The sequence below is a fragment of the Elephas maximus genome, chromosome 5 (genome assembly GCF_024166365.1).
Source record: "Elephas maximus indicus isolate mEleMax1 chromosome 5, mEleMax1 primary haplotype, whole genome shotgun sequence".
NCBI classification, from domain to species: domain Eukaryota; kingdom Metazoa; phylum Chordata; class Mammalia; order Proboscidea; family Elephantidae; genus Elephas; species Elephas maximus.
Window position 1 is genome coordinate 163,689,806 of NC_064823.1, and position 27,842 is coordinate 163,717,647.

The following is a 27,842-nucleotide window of genomic DNA, read 5'->3' on the forward strand; positions in this document are numbered from 1 at the left end:
CAGGTGAGGCTGAAGGCCTGGAGGCCGGGTCGCCAGGTATGCTGCTGGATGTGGGCCCCCTAGGCAGGGCCCCGGCTGGAGGGACACCTGGAGTTCAGCCCCCATTCCTTGGCTCAGTCTTTGTATTGATGTAATACAAGTTACAGAAATCATCACACTTTTAGCAGCTTAGAGCCACACCCACTTGTTAGCCACAGCTCCTCAGGTCAGACGACTCTCTGAGGGGGTGCAAACGGCTAGCACACCTGCACCGGGCTGCCAACCAAAATGTTGGAGGTTGGAGTCCACCCAGAGGGACCTCAGAAGAAAGGCCAGGCAATTTACTTCTGAAAATCCAGCCAGTGTACTGAAACCCCTGTGGGGCACGGTTCAGTTGTCTTCTGACACACGTGGGGTTGCCATGGGTCGTGGTGATTCACGGCAGCTGGTTCTGGTCTTAGGACAGGAGTTTAGGTATGATCCTCAGCTCAGGGGCTCGACAGATGGCAATCAAGGGTCCCCTGGCCGGGGGTCTCACCTGGGGCTCAGTGGCCTCTTCTAAGCTCACCAGTTGGTTGCAGAATTCAGTTCCCTGTTGCTGTAGGTCCCCGTGTCCCTGAAGCTGCTGCCGGGGCCACTCTCAGCTCCTAGCGGCGGCCCCCCATCCTCACCTCAGGGCTTCCCTCCCTAGGAAGTTCATGGGGTGGGCATTCAGTGCCTCACGTCCAGGGAGTGTCTCTGCAGCCTCCAGTCTCTCCTTCAGGGAGGGATGGGCCCTTTTTTATAGGCCCATGCAGGAAAACTTCCCCTTTGAGTGAGTCAAAGTTGGCTAATTAAGGACCTTAACTACCTCTGCAAGAACCTTTCTCCTTCGCCATATAAAAAAACCTGTGCTGTCAAGTCGATTCCGACCCACATTGACCCTTTAGAAGAGTAGAACTGCCTCATAGGGTTTCCAAGGAGTGCCTGGTGGATTCGCACCGCTGACCTTTTGGTTAGTAGCCATAGCTCTTAAGCCACCAGGGTTTCCCCTTTGCCATATATCATAACCTAACTGTATTCGTGGGCCCCACCCACGCAAGGGGCGGAGGTGTTGAGGCCATCTGAGAATTCCGCTCTCCGTAGCCTCATCTGGGAAGCCCTTCATTAGCACTTTCATTTCAACCACTGAGGGCTCAAGAAGCCCTGGGCGCTGCGCTAGGTGTCTCCTAAGCTGCAGTGCAGCAAGGTGTGCCTCGTAACCCCTGTTATAGGTGGGGAAACTGAGGCTCACAGAGGGCAAGGCACATTGGGGGTGCCTACTGTTGGGTGTTCCAGCTGGGATTTGGACTTCCTCCTGACCCTGAACTTGTGCAGACCCCCACCCCACTGCCAGTGGACACATCCTACCAGCAGTACAGTCTGTGACTGAGAGCCTCCCTTCTGCCCAGGCCAGGAACAGACGCCCAAGAAAGTGCCAGCCGACTGCCACCAGGCTCCTCAGACAATACAGCTGGGAACACGGGTGGTGCTGGTCAGGCTCTGCTTGAATGCCCCTGCCAGTGGGGAGTCACTTCTCCCTGAGGTGGCGTCTTCTATCTCTGAAGAACTACACTAGCTGTGCATTCTTGGGGTGGTCACCATCCCTCTCTGGGCCTCGGTTTCCTCAGATCAACATTTGCCGCTTATATGAAGCCGGGTGCAGAAGAAAGCAAGATCTCCGAGGTGGGTGGATGTAACTGGGTCAGGTCAGGAGAGGGGGCTGTGTGGCCTTGGGCCAGTTGCTGTCCTTCTGTGTTTGGGAGGGGGTTGGAGAGTGGCGGGGGTCGGGCTAGATGCCTCCAGGGAGCCCCAAGCCCCAAGAGCTCCTCCCAGGAGGGGCTGTGTGTGGACTCCCCTGGCCCTGGCATGGCTTAGCCTGTGCCTGGCCCGCAGGACGTAAGGGCACTCCTTGCTCACACAGAGCAGCTGGCTGCAGTGAGTGAGTCGGCCTGGGGAGAAGATACCTGCGCGAGGCCTGTCTGCAGCAGACCCAGGCACCTCCTTCTGAAATGGGGCAGTGGGGCCTCTGGGCTATTCAGTGCAGCCATGCAGAGCCTGACTCAACACCTCGTCATCTCGTTGCACTGTCCCAAGAGACGGGCTGGACAGTTGCTGCCCAGGGCCCCAAACTCAGAAGGGCCAGAGCCTGCCCGAGCCATGCTGGCCGAGCCCTGAACCCAGAGAAAGCTGCTGACGTGGGTTTGCACACTCATGCTGTGCCCAGCCCGGTTTTTTGCACCCACTCTGTGTTCAGTCAATTTGCACACTCACTCTGTATCTAGCCCAGGTTCGCACACTTGCTGTGTGCCTGGTCCCGTTGGGCACACTCACTCCGTTCCTGGCCTTTTTGTATGCATGCTCTGCCTGGCACTGTTTACACACTCACTCAGTGCCCAGCTGGGGTTTGCACACTCGCCCTGCACCCAGCACTTTCTCAGATTTTCTCTTCAGTCTCAGAGCCTGGAGGTAGGCTTCATCTGTGCAGTGTAGATGAAGAGACTGAGGGTCTGAGAGGCTACACGACTTGACCAGAGCTACCCAGCCTTTGGCTCTGTGGCTCCGGAGCCTGTGGTTGCTGGCAGTGCCCCTGTGGCAATAAGCAGTTAATAGGAATCAGGCCAATGTTAGCCCTGGCCTGGCACTGTGCAGAGCTCTCTGCCTCTCAAGTCCTCTTTTCACTCCCCAGTGTGGTCAGCCTCATCTTAGTTATGACCAAAATGGGGCTCAGAGAACTCGGCGCTCCCACCCGCCCCATCCCTCAGCTTGTGCCTGGTGAGGCTGGGGTTTGAACCCAGGGGTTTGGCTGCTGTGCCCTCCCTCCTGACCTCCAGACCCAGCTGCCCAAGGGGGATGGGTCCCAGGAGGCCAGTGTCAGAAGCAGGGTCCTGGTGGGGCGGGCAGTGGGACCCACGTGGGTAGTGGGAAAGAGGGTCCCAGGCAGGGCAGGGTCAGGGCAGGAGGATGACAGCTCACAAAGGGGACAAGGAGGGCACGGATCCCAAAGGCCCATCCTCCTAGGCAGACGGTCGTGCCTGGAGTGGCTGGGGATGTAGTCCCACCCCACGTGGACTTGGTGCAGGCCCAGGTCCTGGGGGACCACAGACCAGTGGTCTTCAGTTATCTAGGTGGGCGCCTTCTGCTGTGTCAATTACAGGACCGCCTCCTCCTCCTGGCTCTCCAAACCCAACCCTCAGAGGCAGTGGTCTGGGGTCAAGTTCGACTTGGACAGGCTTCTTCCCCCAGGAGGGCATCAGCTCGGGGACAGCTCTCTGCTGCCTCCTGGTGGGGAGAGGCGAGCAGGGCCTGCAGGCTGCCTCAGCCGCCAGGAGCTCTGGGGTGGTGGGCCCCCCCAGTGCCCAGGACCAGGGGGAGGAGGAAGAATGGTGGCCCCCTACCCCCCTCACCCAGGCTCACCTGGGCTCTGCAATCTCTCCTAAGGCGGAGAACAGAACCCAGGCTGGAATCAGGATGGGACACCAGGTCCTGGCCAGAGTCAGCCTGCAGGCTCTCTGCAGCCTCAGTTTCCCCATCGTTACATGAGGGGCTTGGGGAGGGGATGAGGAGTAGCTGCTCATTGGGCAGCGGGTTTCCTTGTGGGTGGTGGACAAGCTCTGACACTGGCTGGAGTACCGAGCACCACCCACTTTTTCACTTTACAATGGCGAATTTTATGAGCTTCACCTCATTAAAAAAAGAGGAGCTTGGAATAATACAGTGTGTGTGGGACTCCCCTGGGGTTCACACAGCCTCTCTGAGCCTCAGTTTCCCTACCTGTAAAGTGGGGAGCCAGGCTTCCCCTCAGCTAAGAGGCTCAGGAGAAGGGAGGGCTGGACTCTGGGGCTCCAGGTAGGTGGAGGGGTGTCAATGGGGAGAGCAGGTGGGCTGGAGACAGCCCAGAGGATGCCTTTAAACAATCTCTACAGCAGACCCCACACGGGGTGGACCAGGGCTGGACGTGGGGCTGGCCAGGCTGCGGCTAAAGCACACTCAGACAGGTGGGGGTGGGGACTCCTGGGCCCCCCTCCCACCACGCTGCTTTCCTGACAAGAATGAGGGTGTGAAGGTGCAGACAACAACTGCTCACACCTTCCTCCCTCCCTGAAGCATGGCAGGTGGCTGGACTGGCTCTGGAGCTCCGCCCCTCACTGCTGTGTGATCTCAGGCAGGCCCCTGACCTCTCTGCCTCCACTCCTTCAGCTGTCAATGGGGACGATGGTAGCGCAACCTCTCAGACACATTGTTAGAGCTCCATGCTGGAAATGATGTTATAAGCCCCTGCCGTGGGCATTTCACGGCCATCTGTCTCCCCTCTGACAAGCAGGGATGCCAAGGCTGGAGGTGAGATGGCTTGCCCAAGGCCACACTCGGAGTAGACAGCAGGGAGCTGGCCTGGGTCTGATGGACTCACAGTCTTTCTCATTTGGGCCCAGGAATGTGCGGTGGGGGGTAGCAGCACAGAGCACCGAGGAAGGGGCCTGGTCCCTGACATACCCTGGGGGCAGACCGACAGAGCACATCTGGGAGACGCTGGTGAGTTACTGAAGAACATTTATGGCTACTGAGCCCTGTCTTGGCAGCTCGGTTTCCCAGAAAATGAGCCACGCAGAGACCCTGGGAGAGACAGGGACTCCCCTCCACAGAGCCCACTCCCGGGGTCCTCATGGCAGGGCGGCGGAGGCCAGCCAGGCCACTTGCCCGTAGTACGGGTCAGGAGCCAGGTTGATCCTGCGGACGTTGAGCTCGGTGGCGAAGGCCCTGGCCTTCTGGTAGAAAAAGAGGGACTTCTCTCGGTCCACAAGGAAGTTGTGGTAGATGGTGGCCAGGCGTGTGTAGATCTTCAACTGGGCCTTCTTGTTGCCCAGGTCCACGGCTGCAGCCAGCGCCAGCTGGTAGTACCCCGCGGCATCAAACGGGTCCTGCAAGGGGAGAATCAGCGGCTTGACCCCGGGCTGATGCCTCGGTGGTGGGGCAGGAGGGGGGCTCAGAGCCCCGTCTCCCCAAAGGCCATTCCTGTCCTTGGGTCATCTCATCATTTCCCCACAGTTATGGGCTGAATTGTGTCCCCCAAAAGGACATGTTGTGGTCTAGCCCCTGCCCTGTGAATGTGACCTTGTTCAGAGAAGCAGGGCTTTTCTTGCAGATGTGGTGGGCGAGCGAGGACAGCCTCCTGGAGTAGGGTGGGTCCCAGTCCTAACCCCTCTGAGTGTCGTCTTACAGAAGAGAAGGACAGAAGGACACAGCCACACACAGGGAAGACAGCACGTGCAGCTGGGCAGGCAAGCAGCAGAGGAACGCCGAGGATGGCCGCAGCCATCCGCAGCCGGAGGACAGACATGGCACAGTGCCTCTCTCAAACCCCAGAAGGAATCACCACGGCCAAAACCCTGTCATGGACTCCCAGCCCCCGGAACTGGGAGACAATACATTCCTGCTCCCCAAAACCACCTGCAGGTGGTGTTTGTGTCAGGGTGGCCTGGGCATGGAGCCTCTCTCAGGGTTGCCTCTCAGAAATCTGCCGCAGCTGGATGGTGAGCTGCCCCACCTCTGCTCTCGTCTCAAGCCCAGTACTGTCCCCATGGCCATGCCACAGGTTGGCGGCCTCCCTCCCCTGTGGCCCCTTGTCCACACCAGGTAACTCGCCCCTCTCCCCTGCTTAGCTGCCCTGTTTTGCATCTCACAACAGCTCTAGGGACCAAGGACAAGGCCCGAGGCCCGCCAGCTTACCCCCTTGCTGGCTGTGGCAGAGGGAGGAGCTGGAGCCTGTGGGAGTCCTGGAAGGCACCCACCTCAGCCCGGGGTAGGGGGAGGAGGAAGGGCTTCCTGGAAGAGGGGGCATCTCAACTAAACAGGAAGGAACCAGTCAGAGTGAGTGGGCATGGTGGGTGTCTATGTGCGTGCACGTATACATGTGTGTGCATGCGTGTGGTGCACACATTCACATGTGCGTTGCTAGAGTGCATGTGTGTGTATACATGTGTGTACAGTCACATGTGTGTTCACTGTGGGCTTCTGTATGTGCTAACGTGTGCATGCATGTACATTGTGTACACTGTTTGTGCATGTCACAGCAAGTGGGCAGCAGACCAGGGCTCACAACACAGCTGTCCTACTTCAAGCCTCGCCCTTGTGGCTGTGACTGAAAACACACGGATAAGGTGACCCCATTTTAGGCAGATAATCATGGAGCCTGCTCCTCTACTCCAGCATTTTCAGGTTATTGGTCTATCCCCTCTTCCTTTGTCCACCCCCCCTCCCCAGGCCACAAGCCTGGACACACCTGGGCTCAGAAGGGACTGGCCCTCCTGCGCAGGTGGAGGTGGTGTGTGTAGGGTGCCAAGTTCCTGAAGGAGCTCTGAGCACAGAAGGAATTGGAGAGCAGAGGCAGGGCACCATGGGAGCTCTGAGCACAGGAGGACTCGGGGAGCATAGGGGGACTCAGGGAGCACAGAGAGGAGGGGCATAGTGGGGACTCTGAGCACAGGAGGACTCAGGGAGCACAGAGAGGAGGGGCATAGTGGGGGCTCTGAGCACAGGAGGACTCAGGGAGCACGAGGTGCTCACCACACGGCACTGGAACGTTCTGGAGCCTCAATCACCCAGTCTCTCCGTTAATGTTCCCTGATGCCACCTCACAGGGAAAGGCTGTAGTAGTGACCACTTCTGACCGCTAGATGTCGCCAGAGCACAGCTGGGGGCCACCAGGGCAGCCCTAGCATGGAGCTAGGGGGACACCAGGGTTGACTTAGCAGGGGGCTGGGGGAACACCAGGGAGGCCCCAGCCCCTCAATGCTCCTGGGTTGTGTACCCTCATCCCCTTGGCCAACACAGAGCACAGAAGCTGGGCAGGTATGATGTTTGATGTGGCGGGGGTGGGGGGAGTAGGGGTTTTTGGCCTGTGTGGGGACAATGGGGTACCCCTGGTCTCTGCCCACTGCAGGGCAGGAGTGGCCGGGATCCCTCAAGAGTTGGGAGCACAGCTTCGAGTGGTGCAGGGATTTGGCTGAGCCCTCTGGAGCTGTGGCCCTGCTGCCGGACCCTTACAAGCCACACCCCTCCCAAACTCAGTTTCCCTCTCTGTGCCTCAGGACTCTGGAAAGGAGAGCTGTGCGGGCTGGTGCCCAGGTAGGCTTCCTGCAGCGGGGTCGGGTCTGGGGTGCGCTTGGCAGTGTCTCGTTACGGGGATGACGGTGACTCCCTGGAGCACTCCCCCCCTTTGCTGACTCCTGTTCAAAATGACTGCTTCACAGTCACCTCCTCTAGGAAGCCCCCCCAACAGCACCTCCTCTTTTTGTTTAGCCTTTAACCCGTGGCTGCAGGCTGATCCTGAGCTTTGAGGGTGGGCCCAGGCCTAAGCCCTCAAGCCCTTGAGCCCCACAGGACCTGGCCAGGGCGGGAGCCTGGCCCATGTCTGCCGACCCCGCCTGCCCCCCAAGCCAGGCCAGAGTCACAGGTGAAGGCTGGGTTGTTTCTGACTGAGAAAATTGAGCATTGGTCCCAAAGGGCAAGGGAGGATGTGAGCCCAGGCCTCGGGGTCCCGGTGTAGGCCCCCCACACCCCGAGCCCACCCCCACCCACCTTGAGCTCATAGAAGATGATGTCCCCAAGCACCAGGTACACCTTCACGTAGTACAGAGTCTCTTCGTCAAACTCCAGCGGTGAGCTGCACAGCGACAGGGCCTTGAGGTAGAAGTGCTCAGCTAGCTCACCGTGGCCCAGCCGGTGGTGCAAGGCGGCCAGCCGGTGGTAGGCCACACGCTCGTTCAACCGGTCGCCTGCGGACAGACAGACAGACATGCGGTGGGGGCACACGTGAGAGCAGGGCCTGGCAAACAGGGGGGCTGGCGGGAGGAGGGCAGGCCGTGTATTGCTCGGTCGTGGTCCTTACCCAGGAAATCTGGCCTCTCACTTCCCTCCCAGAGACTCAGCTTGCCCGTCTGTAAAATGGGCTAATGAGGTCATCCTCAGGTGGCCTCAAGGGTTGACAAAGCCTCGTCTACATGTAGCGCTGGACAGGCCACCTTGGTTACATTTAACTTTACCTGTCGCTGTCAAGTCAGTTCCGACTCATAGCAACCCTACAGGACAGAGTAGAGCTGCCCCGTAGGGTTTCCAAGGAGCACCTGGTGGATTCAAACTGCAGAGCTTTGGGTTAACAGCCAGACTCTTAACGACTGCACCACCAGGGCTCCTACCTTCAACTAGGAGACGCCCAAGGACATCATCTGTACACACAGGTCACCTGGTCCTCCTGGTTTCTCAGCCTGAGGCATTGGCAGTTCCCCAGGCTTATGGTCACCCGGAGGTGGGCTGTGGGGCTGGGGGCTTACCCAGGGTGATGCTGAGCGCCAGGGCCACGTGGGCGAACTCCAGGCCCTCCTGGGGCAGCTGCAGTTCTGCCAGCAGTGCCACCAGCTTGTTGCACAGACGCAGCTCGGCCTCTTGGTTCCCTGTGGCCACCGCCAGGGGCAGTGCCCGGTCCTGCCCACACAGGTGAGGTCAGGCCTTGTCTCACCTCCTTTCCCTCCCCGGAGCTGCACGCTCATGCTAAAAGCCCCCCGCCATTGCCCTGGGACCTTCCACAGCTGGCCCCAGAGAGAGAGGGCGCTCCACAGAGACTGCAGCTGCCCCATTTTACAGGTGGGGAAACTGAGGCCCGGAGAGGCAGAGGTGTGTCAAAGGACCCAGGCCCTGGGAGCTGGGTTTTGACCCACCTCACTGTGCTCCCTAATGTCAGACTTGCAGCCCAGCCCAGATCACGGGGACCTGACCAAGGTGCCCCCAGGCTCTGCTCTGTCTACACAGCCCTGTCTGCCTGAACCCGGGGCTGCAGGACACAGAGCCAAGCACCGTGGGCTGCAGGATGGGGCATATGGAGCCTCCACCCCTGGAGAGCACACAGGCCTGGGTTCTAGGACATGCCCTTTGCCTTCTGAGCCTCAGTTTCCCTATCTGTAAAAGGGGCAGGCCTGTGCTGCAGAGCTGTTTGGGCCAATGAGAGGCAGGTGGCAAGCCAGGTGCCAACCCTGGCCCTCCCACATTCAGCCCTTTCTCTGTCCTTCCCAGGCTAGGGTTGGGGCATGGATCACTGCAGGGAATGTCAGGACTCTAGGTGTGAAGATGGGGAGCATGGACTCCACTTGGGGGGCCCCGCACCCGCCACAGGCCTGTCACCTGGTAGAAGGACACGGCCTTCTCCCGCTCCTGGCTCCCATTGAAGAAGATGTCTCCCGCTGCCTCGAACAGCTCCAGGCCCAAGTGGGGGTCCCCGGTGTACAAGGCCGCATTCTGTGCCACCTGAGAGGCAGCGGAAGGATACATGAGACCCCTGGCACTCCGCCCAGAAGTCCCATGAGGTGGCCCAGTGCCCACCAAAGGGGACCTCCCAGCCACCCTCAGGACCTCCCTGAGAATGTGCAGACCTTTGGTGTCTGCTGTGGGGTGAATGGTGGCCCCCAGAAAGACGTGTTCAAGTCCTAGCCCTGAACCTATGACCATCACTGTCTTAGTCATTCAGTGCTACTTTAACAGAAATACCACAAGTGGGTGGCTTTAACAAAGATTTATTCTTTCACAGTCTAGGAGGCTACAAGTCCGAATTCAGGGGACCAGCTCCGGGGAAGGCTCCCTCTCTCTGTGGGGTCTGGGGGAAGGTCTTTGTCATCAGTCTTCCCCTGGCCTAGAAGCTTCTCAGTGCAGGAACCCTGGGTCCAGAGAACACACTCTGTTCCTGGCTTTGCTTTCTTGGTAGCCAAGGTCCCTCTCTTCTCTGCTGGCTTCTCTCTTTCATATCTCAAAAGAGATTGACTCAAGGTACAATCTACTCCTGTAGACTGAGTCCTGCCTCATTAACATAACTGCCTCTAATTGGCCTCATTTACATCCTAGAGGTTAGGATTTACAACACACGGGAAAATCACATCAGATGGCAAAGTGGAGGACAATCATGGCCTAGCCAAGATGACACACATTTTGGGGGAAAAACAATTCAATCCGTAACAGTCACCTGGTTTGGAAATAGGGTCTTTGCAGATGTTTTCAGTTAGGTTAAACTCTGAGTGGTGTCCTTAGGAAAGAGGAAAAGAGGCGCAGAGAGAGACGGCCACGTGACGATGGAGGCAGGGATTGAAGGGCTGCAGCCACAAGCCGAGGGCTGCGGCAACACCAGCGCCAGGAGAGGGACAAGGAACTGATCCTCCCCCAGAACTTCCAGAAGGAACCAACCCTGCTGGCACCCTGCCTACTGGCACCCTGCCTTCAGACTCCCAGCCCCCGGGGCTGTGGGCAAGTACATCCCTGCCTCTTGAAGCCCTGGGGTGTGCCCAGAGCTGCAGCTGCCCGCAGTTTCTCCTTTCACATCCCTCTGCACACGGACCTGCTTTCCATTCCAGCCCTGTGCAGCTGGGGCCATAACCCCGACACCAGGAGGCTGATAACCTTCAACACCTCGCCCCACCAGCAGGTCTGCCCAGCAAAGCCCCAGGCCTGGCAGGGTGGGCTGCCAGGGGGAGCGGGGTACAGAGCTCAGTGCCACGTCTGAGTCTTCCTGGCCCACGCAGTGCCACCCCTGGCTCCCACCACCGTGTGTTTGCCCCTGAGCCCCCACTCTGTTCCTCTGCAGCCCTTTCAGAGCTGGACACGGCATACCCCCACCTGTCCCTCCTTCCAGGATGTTAAGCCCTGTAGACAGGCTGACAGCTGCCTCTTGGCTGCAACCCCACCTGCCTGGTGGCTGCGTTTCATAGTGGCAGGGCACACATTCCCGGCTCGAGTGGAAAATCGGATGCTGGCCCTGTTCAAAGTCCAGACAGGCCCGACTGCTTGCAGCTCCCAGAATTTTCCAGAATCTCCCTCACCTCTGAGCCTGTGCACCTTCAAGTCCTGCTTCCAGCACACCTGTCTCCCACCAGGTGGACACAAGCCCCCCCACACCCTATAGCTGGAAGCAGCCTCCGTGACCCTCGGGCAGACGTAACTAACATTCACAGATAGCTGACCTTAAGAAAAGTAGTTTACCCCACAGTGTTGGTGGGCCTGATCCAATCAGTTGGAGGCTATAAGAGCAAAACCTGGTTTCCCGAGAGAGAAGCGTTCTGCCTCAAGGCTAACATAGACCTCCTGTTGGAGTTTCCAGCCTGTCACCTGACTACGAGTTTTGGACTTGCCAGCCCCCTGATCTTGTGAGCCAATTTCTTAAAATAAATCTCTCTCTAAATACACATTAAAAAAAGATCCATAAAAAAAAAAAAAAAAAAACTCTTTTCCATCAAGTTGACTCCAACTCATAGCGAACCTATAGGACAGAGTAGAACCACCCCATAGAGTTTCCAAGGAGTGCGGGATAGATTCGAACTGCCAACTTTTTGGTTAGCAGCCATAGCGCTTAACCACTATGCCACCAGGGTCTCCCACATACCCACATACATACATAAATATATAAATACACATACATACATATATATTGTGCCCCCTCCCCCCCCACAAAAAAAGTATATGTTGTAAATCCTAACCCCTATGCCTGTGGTTATAATCCCATTTGGGAAAGGGTTGTCTTTGTTATGTTAATAAGGCAGACTTAGTATAGATAGTGTCTTAAGTCAATCTCTTCTGAGATATAGAAGAGATTAAACAAGTAAGAGAGAGAAGCAGAGATGGGGAAAGAGAGATGCCAAGCCACGTGAATATCGACAAGGAGCCATGGAATAGAAGCAGGAGAGACGAGGGCCTTTCCCCAGAGCCGAGAGAGAACGTTTTCCCTCAGAGCCAGTGCCCTGAATTCAGACTTTTAGCCTCCTAAACTGAGACAATAAATATGTTTGTTAAAGCTACCTACTTGTGATATATATACACATACACACACACACACGCCACTGGTGGAGCAGTGGTTAAGAGCTTGACTGTTAACCAAGAGGTGGGCAGTTCAAATCCATCAGCTGCTCTTTGGAAACCACTCTGTCCTATAGGGTTGCTGTAAGTCGGTATTGACTCAGCGGCAATGGGTTTGGTTTCCGCTCGCACATGTATTGAGCACTTGCTGTGTACCAGCGCAAGCACTGGGCACTGGGACAGCCCTCACCTCTGCCCCCAGGAAGCTCACTGGTTGGTGGCAGGATTCAGTTCCCTGTGGCTGTAGGTCCCCGTGTCCTTGAAGCTGCTGCCAGGGTCACTCTCAGCTCCTAGCGGTGGCCCCGTCCTTGCCTCAGGGCTCCCCCCTGCCCCGGACCACTCCTGACTTGGGCGTCCACTGCCTCACAGCCAGGGAGCGTCTCTGCAGCCTCCAGGCTCTCCTTCAGGGAGGGCTGAACCCTTTTTTAATAGGGCTCACCTGATTAGGTCAGGCCCACCCAAGAAAAAATTCTCCTTTGAATGAGTCAAAGTTGGCTGATTAGGAACCTTACTACCTCTGCAAGACCTTTTCTCCTTTGCCATATATCATAACCGAATTGTATTCACAGGCCCAGCCAAGCAAGGGGCGGGGGTGTTGAGGCCATCTTAGCATTCTGCTCTCCACAGCCTCGTCGGGAAGCCCTTCATCAGCACTTTCATCTGCATTTTCACCGCAACCACCAAGGGCTCGAGAAACCCTGGATGCTGTGCTAGGTGTTTCCTATGTTGCTGTTGGTCTTCTACCAGTGCAGCAAGGTACACCTCGTAACCCCTGTTATGGGTGGGGAAACTGAGGCTCACATCTTGTTGAGGATGCTGGACACTGGTGGGCACAGGGGCAGGGAGGAGACTGCAAGGAAACCAGGGAGAGGGAGGGCAAAACCACCGGCCCTTGCACACAGCAGGTGCTCAACAGGTGAGTTTTGAATGAGTGAATGAATGACTAAACGACTGAGTGAGTGAATGAGTGAATAAATGAGTGAGCTAGTGAATTAGTAAAACAGTGAGTGCATGAATGAATAGATGAGTGAGTGAATGAGTGAATGGATGGGTGAGTGAATAAATGAGTGAGTGAATAAGTGAATGAGTGAACAAGTGAATGAGTGAGTGCACACACTTGCCCTCGCCCACACCAGTACCATCTGCCCTACTCCCCCCGCCTCTGGCACACACCTGTCCCTTCCCCCTACCTCCGCACCTGGATATACAGGTCCACCAGCTCGTGCTGCTGCAGGATGTAGTAGATCTTGCCGGCCTGCAGCCAGGCATGAGCCTCCTTCTCCTTCTCCTGGAGGTCAATGAAGATGCCCAGGCTCCGCTTGGTGTAGTCTAAGGCAGACTTGTAGGCCCTGCAACCAGGGGCAGACAGTCAGAACGAGAGGGCTCGGGCTCATCCACGGGGACCAGTCCGGGCCTTTCCACAGCAGGTGTGGACGATGTACCAGGTGTGTTGGGAGCAGGTCCTCCATTTGGGCAGCGTCCTGCCCTTCCCGGGATGCAGGGAGTCATGGGCCATGTTCAGCCACTGACCCGGAGGCCCTTACTGTCTGTCTGTCCCTGCCTCCCAAACACAAGCACCCTCAGTCCCTGGAGGCAAAGGAAACGCCAGCAGGCCAGATGCTCAGAGAGAACTCAGCCAGGGGCTCTCAAACCTGAGCATGTAGAATCACCAGGGGCTCTGAAGCCACACATGGCTGCCACCCTCCACAGGTTCTGATTTGGCAGCTCTGGGGTGGTCCTGAGAGCATGCATTTCTCAGGCTCCCAGGAGATGTGGCTGCTGACCGGGGACTACTTTGAGAATTCCTCCTCTACTGCAGATTCATTGTTCCTGCTGTAAAACAGGCTGGGTGGGGGGCAGACAAGACTGGAGCTATCTCCTGGCCCTCATGGAAACCTGGCCCCTCCCTGCCCTTCATTACTGCCCACGGCAGGCTGAGAGATCAGTCAGTGCAGCTTGCCACCATCACCCACTGGGTCAGCAGGTCCTGGGTGGGCCACACATGCATCATGGGACCTCAGACCGCACCCAGGGAGGCAGGCAAACAGCTGGCTCGGTCTCCTGTGGTCCACTGGCCTTTGTCGCCACGGTGGAGGCACAGGTGTGGGAACATAGCCCTAGGAATGGAGCTGGGCCAGAGGGTGACGACTCGGGGTGGGCAGAGGTCAGCTCTCAAAGGCTACATGGTCAGATGGACAGCCTAGAAATTCACAGCTGGCCTGAAGGACATGCTACCCTCTGGGGGACCCCAGGCCTGCCAGCCCAGGGCATGCTGGATGCCATGGGCCAGAATGTCCCCGAGAAGAGGGCCCACCTGTGCCACCCACCCTGCCCTGCCCCGCCCTGGCTGCCGAGGAGCTAGCCCTCACCGCTCGGTGCCCAGCGACAGGTACAGCTGGCTGATGGTGTCCAAGAGCTGCCCCTCCAGTGCCTTGTCAGCCTTCCTGCAGGCCAGCGAGAGCTGGAACTCATGGTAGATGACGCACTGAGCCTCGTTGGGCAGCACAGAGCTGTAGAAGTGACACAGCCGCTGGACAGCACGCAGCTGGCCTGGGTGGGGTGGGGGGCAGAGGGAAGAAGTTACCCCAAGGGATGATTGCAGGGTTCAAAGACTTTAATTGTGCACCTGCTGTATGCCTGCATCTCCCACTCCTCCGAGAGCTGGGGTCATGGCAGGTAGAGAAATGGAGCCCAGAGATACCAAGTGAGCCATTCAGGTCACACACTGATGAGCTCAAGAAGCGGCATCAGCCATCCCTCCAGGCCTCCTGGTCTGCTTCACAACACTCCTACCAGCTAGACAGGGTCTGACCTTCCCACAGAGATGACCAGCAGGGAACATCGACACCCCTGTTACGGGTGGAATTGTGTCCCACTAACATATGTGCAAAGATGTCACTTTGAGGACTAAGGTAAGCCTGATCCAAGCCATGGTATTTTCAATCACCTCATATGCATGTGAAAGCTGGACAATGAATAATGAAGACTGGAGAAGAATTGATGCTTTTGGATTATGGTGTTGGCGAAGAATATTGAGTATAACATGGACTGCCAGAAGAGCAAACAAGACTGTCTTGGAAGAAGTATAGCCAGAATGCTCCTTGGAAGCAAGGTTAGTAAGACTTTGTTCACTTACTTTGAACATATTATCGGGAGGAATCAGTCCCTGGAGAAAGACATTGTTCTTGGTAAAGTACAAAGTCAGTGAAAAGAGGAAGATCCTCAATGAGATGGATTGACACAGTGGCTGCATCAATGGGTTCAAACACAGCAACAACTGTAAGGATGGTGCAGGACTAGACAGTGTTTCATTCTATTGTACATGGGGTCACTATGAGTTGGAACTGGCTTGATGGCACGTAACAACAACATAAGCCAACACAACCTAATAGAAATCTATAGAACACCTGCCAACAACAGCAAAACACATGTTCTTCCCAAGTGCACACGGAACATTCTCTAGGATAGACCGTGTGATAGGCTTTAAAATAAACATCGATACATTTAAAAGGAATGAAGTCAGACAAAGCATGTTTTCTGACCACAATGGATTGAAATTAGAAATCAATAACAGAAAGGAACAGGAAAATAAAAAATATGTGAAAATTAAGCTACGTATTCCTAAATAACCAATGGATCAAAGAAGAAATCACAGGGGCATTGGAGAAAACTTTGAGATGAATGAAAATAAAAACACGACACGACCAATGTTAGCTAAGGTGCAGCTAAAGCAGTGCTTAGAGGGAAACTTATAGCCATAAGCACTTACATTAAGAAAGAAAGATCTCAAATCAGTAACTAACCTTCCACTTAAAGAAACTAGAAAAAGGAGGTGGGCCAAGATGGCAGAGTAGTCAGATGCTTCCGTTGGTCCCTCTTACAACAAAGACCCAAAAAAACAAGTGAATCAATTATATATGACAATCTAGGAGCCCTGAACATCAAAGGCAAAACTGAGGAATTGGACTGAGTGGCAGGAGGAGGGAGAGATGGTTTAGAAGTTGCTGGACCTGACCTGGAGGAAACCGGCATTCCACAGGCCAGATCCACTGGTGTGACACAAGCACGGTGAGACAAGCAGTGGCATTTGGAATGCGTTTTCCACATTGAGAGAGACCAAGTGGCAAATTCACTCACATCTCTGGGGTCAGTAAAGAGCAGCACTCTCGACATAAAATACATACTTGCATCTAATCTACCTCGTGGACCAAAAAACATCCCTTCAGAAAATACCGTCTCAAAAAAAAAAAATTTTTTTTTTCCCCCCGCTCTGCACCAGGTCCCGAGCCAGATTCAGTGATAATTGCTTTCCCTAGACTGGAAGTAAGACCTGTGGTGCACCCAGAGCCATCCTCCTGGCCCTGGAGAAGGAACAAATAGGTGGAAAAATAATCTGCCGGTCCCTTAAGCTGGGAGCTCAGGGTAAAACAGCTCCTTTGCCGAGGCAGAGGCATAAGCAGTCTATGGACTTCGGATGCCTTTCATCCCTGCGCAGACCTGTGTGGGCCCATTTCAACAGCATAGGCCCTCATTAACATAGTACAACACCGTATATACCTGAAGTCTACCTTTGACTGTTTCAGCTATACGGTGGAGAGGCAGGTTCCTGATGTTGGACACTGCTCTGCCTATTAAGCAGAGTCCTCGCCGACCCACATCAGGGGCCTGAGGACTGGTGACTTCGCCCACGCCACTTAGCCTCCCTCGAATGGGATCCAAGGATAAGTGGTGCCTCCAGTTCTTACAGCCAACAGCATTGGGTGCCCGTAGCCTAGCTGCAAAACCCACCCACCTAGGTGCTCTAGGGAACAGGGACACATGGTTGTCAGTCCCCTGCCTTGGTCAGTGCATGGCCCCCTACTGCAGCCAGATACCTGTGCCTACGCCAATCACCCCTGCTCATTAAACACTGTAGGTGAGAGCCTGTACCACACACCTGGTGGCCGACTACCTAGACACCTGAGCTGAATCCATATGAGAAAAGTAAGTGGACTCCTGGGCTCATATACCTAGTCACAGCTCTAACCACCTGGTGACAGAACGTTAGAGCTTCAAAGGCACCAATAATCAAACTAGCTCACTCGAGCAGCCTATTTGGGCATGTCAAAACAAAACCAAACGAGAAGCTAGGGTACAGGAAAAAACCAAGCCCGCTGCTGTTGAGTCACTTCTGACTCATGTTGTTGTTGTTAGGTGCCGTCGAGTCAGTTCCGACTCATAGCGACCCTGTGCACAACAGAACGAAACACTGCCTGGTCCTGAGCCATCCTTACAATCGTTCTTATGCTTGAGCCCATTGTTGCAGCCACTGTGTCAATCCACCTCGTTGAGGGTCTTCCCCTTTTCTGCTGACCCTGTACTCTGTCGAGCATGATGTCCTTCTCCAGGGATTGATCCCTCCTGACAACATCTCCAAAGTATGTAAGACGTAGTCTTGCCATCCTTGCTTCTAAGGAGCATTCTGGCCACACTTCTTCCAAGACAGATTTGTTCATTCTTCTGGCAGTCCACGATATATTCAATATTCTTCACCAACACCACAATTCAAAGGCGTCAACTCTTCTTTGGTCTTCCTTAGTCATTGTCCAGCTTTCACATGCATATGATGCGATTGAAAATACCACGGCTTGGGTCAGGCGCATCTTAGTCTTCAGGGTGACATCTTTGCTCTTCAACACTTTAAAGATGTCCTTTGCAGCAGATTTACCCAATGCAATGCGTCTTTTAATTTCTTGACTGCTGCTTCCATGGGTGTTGATTGTGGATCCAAGTAAAATGAAATCCTTCACAACTTCAATCTTTACTCCATTTATCATGATGTCGCTCATTGGTCCAGTTGTGAGGATTTTTGTTTTCTTCATGTTGAGGTGCAATCCATGGTGAAGGCTGTGGTCTCTGATCTTCATTAGTAAGTGCTTCAGGTCCTCTTCACTTTCAGGACGCAAGGTTGTGTTATCTGCATAACGCAGGCTGTTAATGAGTCTTCCTCCAATCCTGATGCCCCATTCTTCTTCATATAGTCCAGCTTCTCAGATTACTTTCCCAGTAAACAGACTGAATAGGTATGGTGAAAGAATACAGCCCTGACACACACCTTTCCTGACTTTAAACCAGTCAGTGTCCCCTCGTTCTGTCCGAACAACTGCCTCTTGATCTATGTAAAGGTTCTTCATGAGCACCATTAAGTGTTCTGGAATTCCCATTCTTTGCAACGTTATCCATAATTTGTTATGATCCACACAGTCGAATGCCTTTGCATAGTCAATAAAACACAGGTAAACCTCCTTCTGGTATTCTCTGCTTTCAGCCAGGATCCATCTGACATCAGCAATGATATCCCTGGTTCCACATCCTCTTCTGAAACCGGCCTGAATTTCTGGCAGTTCCCTGTTGATATACTGCTACAGCCGTTTTTGAATGATCTTCAGCAAAATTTTGCTTGCGTGTGATATTAATGATATTGTTCTATAATTTCCACATTCAGTTGGATCACCTTTCTTGGGAATAGGCATAAATATGGATCTCTTCCAGTCAGTTGGCCAGGAAGCTGTCTTCCATACTTCTTGGCATAGATGAGTGAGCACCTCCAGTGTTGCATCTGTTTGTTGAAACATCTCAATTGATATTCCATCAATTCCTGGAGCCTTGTTTTTCACCAATGCCTTCAGAGCAGCTTGGACTTCTTCCTTCAGTACCATCGGTTCCTGATCATATGCCACCTCTTGAAATGGTTGAACATCGATCAACTAATTCTTTTTGGTATAATGATTCTGTGTATTCCTTCCATCTTCTTTCGATGCTTCCTGTGTCGTTTAATATTTTCCCCACAGAATCCTTCAGTATTGCAACTCAAGGCTTGAATTTTTTCTTCAGTTCTTTCAGCTTGAGAAACGCCGAGAGTGTTCTTCCCTTTTGGTTTTCCATCTCCAGCTCTTTGCACATGTCATTATAATACTTTTCTTTGTCTTCTTGAGACACCCTTTGAAATCCTCTGTTCATAGTGACCCTAAAGGACAGAGTAGAACTGTCCCCATGAGGTTTCCAAGGAGTGCCTGGTAGGTTCGAAATGCTGACCTTTTGGTTAACAACCATAGCTCTTAACCACTCCACCACCAGGGTTACCTATCTAGGAAAATTGGAAATTGTCAAAATGAAATTGACCACATAAATGTCTATATCCTAGGCATTGATGAGCTGAAAGGGACTGGTATTGGCCATTTTAAATCAGACAATTGTATGGTCTACTACGCTGGGAATGACAACTTGAAAAGGAATGGTGTTGCATTCATTGTCAAAAAGAACATTTTAATATCTATACTGAAGTACAACACTGTCAGTGGTAGAACAATATCCATACACCTATGAGGAACACCAGTTAATACGACTATTATTCAAATTTATGCACCAACCACTAAGGCCAAAAATGAAGAAATTGATGATTTTTACCAGCTTCTGCAGCCTGAAATCGATCGAACATGCAATCAGTATGCATTGATAATTACTGGTGACTGGAATGTGAAAGTTGGAAACAATGAAGAAGAATTGGTAGTTGGAAAATATGGCCTTGGTGATAGAAACGATGCCTGAGATCACATGATAAAATTTTGTAAGACCAACGACTTCTGCACTGCAAATACGTTTTCTTCCCCCCAACATAAACAGTGAGTATACACATGGACCTTACCAGATGGAGCACACAGGAATCAAATCAACTACATCTGTGGAAAGAGATGATGGAAAAGCTCAATACCATCAGTCAAAACAAGGCTGGGGACGATTGTGGAACAGACCATCAATTACTTATACCCAAGTTCAAGTTGAAACCGAAGAAAATTGGAATAAGTCCACAAGAGCCAAAGTATGACCTTGAGTATATCCTACCTGAATTTAGAGACCAACTCAAGAATAGATTTGACTCGTTGAACACTAATGACCAAAGACCAGACGAACTGTGGAATGACATCAAGGACATCATATATGAAGAAAGCAAGAGGTCATTAAAAAGACAGGAAAGAAAGAAAAGACCAAGATGGATGTCAGAAGAGACTCTGAAACTTGCTCTTGAACATCAAGCAGCTAAAGGAAAAGGAAGAAATGAAGTAAAAGAACTGAACAGAAGATTTCAAAGGGAGGTTTGAGAAGACAAAGTGAAGTATTACAATGACATAGAGCTGGAGTTAGAAAACCAAAAGGGAAGAACACGCTTGGCATTTCTCAAGCTGAAAGAACTAAAGAAAAAATTCAAGGCTTGAGTTGCAATAGTGAAGGATTCTATGGGGAAAAAATGACACAGGCAGCATACACAGAGTCACTACACCAAAAAGAATTCATCAATGTTCAACCATTTCAGCAGATAGAATATGATCAGGAATTGATGGTACTGAAGGAAGAAGTCCAAGCTGCTCTGAAGGCATTGGTGAAAAATGAGGTTCCAGGAACTGATGGAATATCAATTGAGATGTTTCAACAAACAGATCCAGTGCTGGAGGTGCTTACTCATCTATGCCAAAAAATTTGGAAGACAGCTCCCTGGCCAACTGACTGGAAGAGATCCATATTTATGCCTATTCCCAAGAAAGGTGATCCAACTGAATGCAGAAATTATCAAGCAATATCATTAATATCACACGCAAGCAAAATTTTGCTGAAGATCATTCAAAAGTAGCTGGAGCAGTATATTGAGAGGGAACTGCCAGAAATTCAGTCCAGATTCAGAAGAGGACATAGAACCAGGATTTTATTGCTGATGTCAAATGGATCCTGGCTGAAAGCAGAGAATACCAGAAGGATGTTTACCTGTGCTTTATTGACTATGCAAAGGCATTTGACTGTGTGGATCATAAAAAATTGTGGATAACACTGGGAAGAATGGAGATTCCAGAATACTTAATTGTGCTCATGAGGAACCTGTACATAGATCAAGAGGGAGCTGTTTGGACAGAACAAGGGGATACTGAGTGGTTTGAAATCAAGAAAGGTGTGTGTGTCAGGGTTGTATTCTTTCACCATACCTATTCAATCTGTAATTATTTGCTGAGCAAATAATCCGAGAAGCTGGACCATATGAAGAACAGGGCGTCAGGATTGGAGGAAGACTCATTAACAGCCTGTGTTATGCAGATGACACAACCTTGCTTGCTGAAAGTGAAGAGGACCTGAAGCACTTACTAATGAAGATCAGAGACCACAGCCTTCAGTATGGATTACACCTCAGCATAAAGAAAATAAAAATCCTCACAACTGGACCAATAAGCAACATTATGATAAACGGAGTAAAGATTGAAGTTGTCAAGGATTTCATTTTACTTGGATCCACAATCAACACCCATGCAAGCAGCAGTCAAGAAATCAAAAGACGCATTGCATTGGGTAAATCTGCTGCAAAGGACATCTTTAAAGTGTTGAAGAGCAAAGATGTCACCCTGAAGACTAAGGTGCACCTGACCCAGTCCATGGTATTTTCAGTAGCATCATATGCATGTGAAAGCTGGACAATGAATAAGGAAGACTAAAGAAGAATTGACGCCTTTGAATTGTGGTGTTGGCAAAGAATATTGAATATACCGTGGACTGCCAAAAGAATGAACAAATCTGTCTTGGAAGAAGTACAACCAGAATGCTCCTTAGAAGCAAGGATGGCAAGACTGCTTCTCACATACTTTGGAGATGTTGTCAGGAGGGATCAGTCCCTGGAGAAGGACACCATGCTTAGTAAAGTACAGAGTCAGCAGAAAAGAGGAAGACCCTCAATGAGGTGGATTGACACAGTGACTGAAACAATGGGCTCAAGCACAACAATGTTTGTGAGCATGGTACAGGACTGGGCAATGTTTTGTTCTGTTGTACACAGGGTCACTATGAGTTGGAATCAACTTGATGACACCCAACAACAACAGGACACAGTAAGCAAACACAAAATAAATAAATACAATAACTTATTGATGGCAGGGAGACAACAGTCAATATCAATTCACATAAAGAGGCAGACCATGATGGTTTCAGAGGCTCCCAAAACAAAGAATCAAGAAATCTTCCAGATGAAGAGAACTTCCTGGAATTGCCAGAGGTAGAATACTAAAGATTAATATACAGAACTCTTCAAGAGATCAGGAAGGAGATCAGGCAAAACAGAACCAGCCAAGGAAGCACAGACGCAGCATTAGAGGAACTTAAGAAGACTGGAGAATAGCATAATGACAAATTTAATAGGCTGCAAGAATCTGCAAAGAGAGAGCAAACAGAAATTCAGAAGATTCACAATAAAATCTCAGAATTAGACAACGCAATAGAAAGTCACAGGAGCAGAATTGAGGCAATGGAAGTCAGAATTAGTGAGATTGAAGATAAAGCACTTAACACCAACATATTTGAGGAAAAATCAGATAAAATAATTAAAAAAAAAAAAAGAAGAAGAAACCCTAAGAATTATGTGGGACTCTATCAAGAGAAATAACCTATAAGTGATTGGAGTACCAGAATGGGGGCGGGGTGTGGCCAGGGAGGATAACAGAAAATATAGAAAGACTTGTTAAAGATTTGTTGTCAGAAAACTTCCCTGATATCATGAAAGATGAGAAGATATCTATCCAAGATGCTCATCAAACCCCACACAAGGTAGATCCCAAAGAAAGTCACCAAGACGTATTATAATCAAAGAAACTAGAAGAAGAAGAGCAAAGTAAACTAAATACGAGCAGAAGGAAGAAAATAATAAAGATTAGAATGGAAATAAATGAAAAGAGAATAGAAAAGCCATAGAGAAAAATCAATGAAACCAACACCTTGTTCTTTGAAAAGATCAACAAAATTGACAAAGCTTTACCGGACCAATCAAGAAAAAAAAGAGAGAAGACTCAAATTATTGAAACCAAGAATGAAAGAGGGGACATAACTACTGACCCTACAGAAATAAAAAGGATTATAAGGGAATGTTATGAGTGATGGAACGTCCCTAGGTGGTGCGAACGCTTTGCACTCCTTTACTAACCTAAAGGTTGGCAGTTGGAACACACCTCATGGTGTCTCAGAAGAATGGCCTGTGATTTGCTTCCATTAAGATTACAGCCAAGACAACCCTATGGAGCAGTTCTACTTTGCACACATGGTGTCGTCACAAGTTGGAATCGACTCGATGGGTACTGACAGCAACACAAATGCCTGTACTGCAGCAGAGAACCTAGATGAAATGGCCAAATGCCTGGAAGGGCAGAAACTACCAAAAATGGACTAAAAAATGACCTGGGGTAAGCCCCTAGGCCTTAGCCTACCTGGCTCTTCAGTATGCGTATGGGGGCGGGAAGTGTAAGCAACCTGACCACCAAGGCCCCCCTCCCTCCATGGATCTTCCAAGCCTGCATCCCCACTACCTGGGGGTCATCTTAGGAGAAAGTTTCTGAGAGACCCATGGGGGTCCAGCCAGGCCCTGCCTGAGCCACCAGAGACAGCCAGCTTCAGCACTTAAACCTCTCGAAGGTTCCAGGGCTCTGTTCCAGCCCAGGACTAGCCCTCTGTCCAGGCCCCATAGGCTGGGAAAAGGCTCTGAATTTTGGCCTTCCCTTTTTCCACCCTCAGGCAGACAGACTCCAGGGCCCCTTCTTATGGTCGTTTTCTTCAAGGACCACGAGTGGGTGCCGGGCCCCGTACATGTAGCTGGACTGAATCAGCCCCAGCCCCTGTCCTTAAGAGGTCTGGGAGGGGTGCAGGAGGGCTTCAATGTGATGAGAACCGCTTTGGAGGAGGTACAAGGTGCTATGGGCAGAGGGGATGATTTTCCAAGTCCTGGCCTTGTCCCCATCCCCTTGGCCGAAGTGGCCTCTCCTCCTGGATAGCTGGATTCCTGCCTGCTGGCTTGCCTGCCTGCAATCCATCTACCACACAGCCTCAGTGAGGCTCTACAACCTTCAGTGGCTCCCCCCAGTGCTCTGGGGAAAAGGCCAACCACATTCCAGTCCATGGCCCTGCCCAGCTCCCCCCACCTACTCCCTCCAAACTCTGACCCTCCCTGACTCCCCTGCTCACACCCCCTGGCCTCTTCTGGGCAGCTCCTGCCTGGGCCTCCCCTCCTGGCCAGCCTCTCAAGCCCTACACAGACTAAGCAGGCTTCCATGATCACAAGTCACCCCGCCAGACAACGCCCTTTTGTGGTTTTATGACCTGGTCACCTGATTCCCACGCTCACTGCCAGCCCAGTGGCAGGGCCTTGGGGCCTTGATTGTGGGTGGAGCCAACTCACAGCCTAGCCTGGTATGCACTCAACAAACCGTTTTCAAATGAAGTTCATTTGTTCCAAGGCCTGGGAGACCACCAGTCCTCGGCCCCTCTGTGATGTGCAGTGTCTGGCAGGTGACCTGCTGGGAGGTACCCAGAAGGTGACAGGGGGTTCAAGTCCCACTTCAAAGCTGCTCACGGGAGGGGCCCCTGCCCTGGGGGGCCGCCTCTGAGGTGACCAACCTTCCTGGTTTGCCAGGCCACAGGACTTGTGGGGTCCAAAACCGGGGTTCCCAGACAAACTGGACAGCCTAGTCACCCTGGTTACATGTGACCTGCATTAGAACACCCTCAAAGGCAAATGAAAACATACACCAGTGAGCAAACAAGGTCCATCAGCAATAACAAGAAACAAGCTATCGCGTCACAAAAAGGCAGGGAGGAACCTTAAATGCACGTAGCCAAGTGAGAAAAGCCAGTCTGAAAAGGATGCCTACTGCATGAGTCCAGCTCTATGACATCCCGGAAAAGGCAGAACTACAGAGACAGTGAAAAGGTCAGGGGTCCCGGGGGCGGGGGAGGAATGACAGGGGGAGCACAGGGCATTTTTAGGGCAGGGAAACTATTCTGTGTGATGCTGTCATGGTGAACACGTGACACGATGCATTTGTCAGCGCCCACAGGACTGCACAGCTCCGAGAGAGCCCTGATGTAAGCCCTGGACCCTAGCTAACACTGTGTCACCATCAGCTCTTCAAAGGTAATACATGTATCACAGGAATGCCAGGCGCTAATAACAGAGGAAACTATAGGAAGAGCGGTGTCCTGGTGGCACAGTGGTTGAGAGCTACAGCTGCTAATCAAAAACGCCGGCAGTTCGAATCCACCAGCTGCTCCTTGGACACCATATGGGGCAGTTGTACTCTGTCCTGTAGAGTCGCTATGAGTTAGAATTGACTTGATGGCAATAGGTTTGGGGTTTTTTGGTATACGAAGGACAAAGAGTCCCTGTTGTCATTGTTAATTGGTGCCACTGAGTCTGTTCCAACTCGTAGCAACCCTATGAACAACGGGACACTGCCCTGCCCTGTGCCATCCTCACCATCATCGCTATGTTTAAGCCCATTGTTGCAGCCACTATGTCAATCCATCTCGTCGAGAGCCTGCCTCTTTTTTGCTGACCCCTCTACCTTACCAGGAAACCCTGCTGGTATAGTGGTTCAGTGCTAAGGCTGCTAACCAAAAGGTTAGCAGTTCAAATCCAACAGGCACTCCTTGGAAACCCTATGGGGCAGCTCCACTCTGTCCTTTAGGGTCGCTATGAGTCGGAATCGCCTTGATGGCAATGGGTTTGGTTTTTTGGTTTTTTTTTTTCTACCTTACCAAGCATGATGCCCTTTTCCAGGTTCTAGCCCCTCCCGATAACGTGTCCGAAGTATGTGAGAGTTCCCGGGTGGTGGAAGTGATTAGCGCACTCAATGTTAACCAAAAGGTTAGAGGTTCAAATCCACCCAGAGGCACGTCAAAAGGAAGACCTGGTGATCTACTTCCAAAAACTCGGCCACTGAGCACCCTGTGGTGCAGAGCTACGTCCATGAGTTGGAATCAACTCAACGGCAACTGTTGTTTGTTGTTGTTGTTGTTATTGTTTCTTTCTTTCTTTCTTTGGTGCAGGGGAAGAGCAACACATGAGGACCCAGCATTTTCTGCACAACTTTTCTGTAAACTTAAAACTGCTCTAAAAAATACAGTCTACTTGAAAACAAATCACCTGCCCGTTTCCACTACTCAGCAGCTCGATGGTGGGAAAACCACCGCCGGTGCCTGAACCGCAGACCCCAGGTGTGCTCAGGGCAGAGACGGGAAGAGAATTTGTTTTCTTTCTGGAAAACAGGGTGTCCGTGCTGACTTGGGGAGGTGGGGGCACAGATGGAGTCGGGACCGGAACAGGCATGGCACTTACTCTCAAAGTGGCCTGTCTCCACGGCGACCAGGAAGGCCCACTCATAGCAGCACCTGCTCTGCTGGGCCAAGGCCCTGCCGGCGTACAGGTGGCCCAGCGTCAGCAGCACCTGTGTGAAGTCACAGCCACACTCCCCACTGGGCAGCTGGGAGAAGAGCTTCGTGGCCTCCACCAGGTAGTGTTCCGCCAGCCGCCCAGCACCCGCATGCAGGCACAGCGCCCCAAAGTTGGCCAGCACCACGGCCTGGTCGTGCCGCCGGCCCCGCCGCCTGGCCACACGAAGGGCGCAATAGTAGCCCTCGGCTGCCTGCCGGGTCCTGCCCGTCCTCCTCAGTGCCACTGCCATCATGTTGGCGACCACGCCCTCCTGGTCCTCGCTAGCCACAGCTGCATCCCCAATGGATTCCAGGATGTCCAGGGCCGCTTCGCTTTGCCTGTGGAGGATATGCAGCCAGGCCAGAGCCACCAGGTGGTCCACGATGGGGCGGGAGCCGGCCGTGGCCTCTGCATCCACGGCACGCATCATGAGGGCAATGGCTCGGCCATACTGGCCATGGTGGCTGTGCACTTGGGCCAGGCTGGCGTAGAGTGCCGCACGAGGTATCTGCTCTGTCCCCGCAGCTGGGAAGGTCAGTGCCTGCCAGAGGTAGGGGGTGAGCTGGGCGGGGAGGCTGGGGGCCACCTGCCTGAGGCCGTGGAGCTGAGGGGCGTGGCACAGGACCAGGTCCATGCTCCGCAGCGCACTGGCCAGGGAACCCAGGGCACACAGCGAGGCCACCCGGACACAGCTCAGGGCCAGGTGGGGCAGGCACTTTCGGCCATAGATGTCAGCTAGCAGCAGGTAGCCATCAGTGGGCCAGGTGGTGTCCAGGGGCCCCAAGCGGCCCTGGAGGAGCAGCAGCCTCTCCAGGAAGGGCAGGGCCTCTTCGGGCTGCTTGAGGCGGGTGTGGTGCTGCACCAGCAGGAAGCAGGCCCGGGCCTCGGCCCCCACACTCCGGACCCGCACAGCCCACCGCAGAGCCAGCCGGAGCAGCTCAGCCTCGGTGCTGCAGACGTGGCTGGGTGTCCCCAGGAGGAGGGCCAATGCCTTGTCCAAGGTCATAGCACACTTCTCCCGGTTCTTCTGCTTCAGGTAGATGGCAGCCAGGCGGGTATACACGGCCACCACCAGGGGGAGGTCGCCGAAGCGGCCACCTAGGGCGCCCAGGGCCTCCTCAAAGTACACCCGGGCCTGGGAGAGCTTGAGCTTCCTGACACAGAGCTGACCCAGCAGGAAGCAGAGCCTGGCCAGGGCCATGGGCAGGCCGGCCCTCTTGGCTGCCCCCCGGGCCTGTGCTAGGCGCCCAGCCAGCTCTTCCTCGTCATCAAGGCTGCAGAGCACACTGCCCAGACATGGCATGGACAGGGCGTACAGGCTGCGAAAGCCGGCCTTGTAGCCAGGGGCGTTCAGTGACAGCAGCGTGGAGCCCAGGGCCTCCGCGTCATCCGTCCAGTTGGCTTCTGCATCCAGGCAGAAGCCAGATTCCTCCTCAGCATCCAACAAGCTCACCCCACTAGCCACTGGGTACAGACTCCGGGACGCTGGCTCCTCAGGGCAGGCCTGGCAAGTCCTGCATCTTTTGAGAGCGTTCTTCACCTTCTCTAGGATCTCACTAGGCTCCAGGTTCAGGTGAGGCGGAGGTGTTTCTGTAAGTCACAAAACACCATGTGGATCAGAGTCAGGGTCCGAGCCCTGGTTCATGGTCGACTAGCTGTACGATGGGGCAGGGGCATCCCCTTTCTGCCGTTT

The 27,842-nt window shown here is 53.0% G+C and overlaps 1 protein-coding gene across 10 annotated transcripts in view; it reads right to left on the reverse strand.

Moving 5' to 3' along the window:
- Positions 1 to 4,531: 4,531 nt before the first annotated feature.
- Positions 4,532 to 27,842, reverse strand: part of SH3TC1 (SH3 domain and tetratricopeptide repeats 1) — a 71,625-nt gene continuing 48,314 nt past the window's right edge. For 6 of the 10 annotated variants that reach the window (XM_049886685.1, XM_049886686.1, XM_049886688.1 and 3 more), the window contains 7 exons: positions 26,054 to 27,739; positions 14,253 to 14,433; positions 13,082 to 13,232; positions 9,172 to 9,294; positions 8,328 to 8,478; positions 7,576 to 7,772; positions 4,532 to 4,916 (listed from right to left, as the gene is read on the reverse strand). In XM_049886685.1, the coding sequence (XP_049742642.1) occupies positions 4,659 to 4,916; positions 7,576 to 7,772; positions 8,328 to 8,478; positions 9,172 to 9,294; positions 13,082 to 13,232; positions 14,253 to 14,433; positions 26,054 to 27,739 (2,747 nt within the window). In that variant the 3' untranslated portion in view covers positions 4,532 to 4,658. Of the gene's footprint in view, positions 4,917 to 6,561; positions 6,721 to 7,575; positions 7,773 to 8,327; positions 8,479 to 9,171; positions 9,295 to 13,073; positions 13,233 to 14,252; positions 14,434 to 26,053; positions 27,740 to 27,842 lie in introns of those variants that run through there. The other 4 variants (XM_049886690.1, XM_049886691.1, XM_049886692.1 and 1 more) reach the window with 4 other exon arrangements.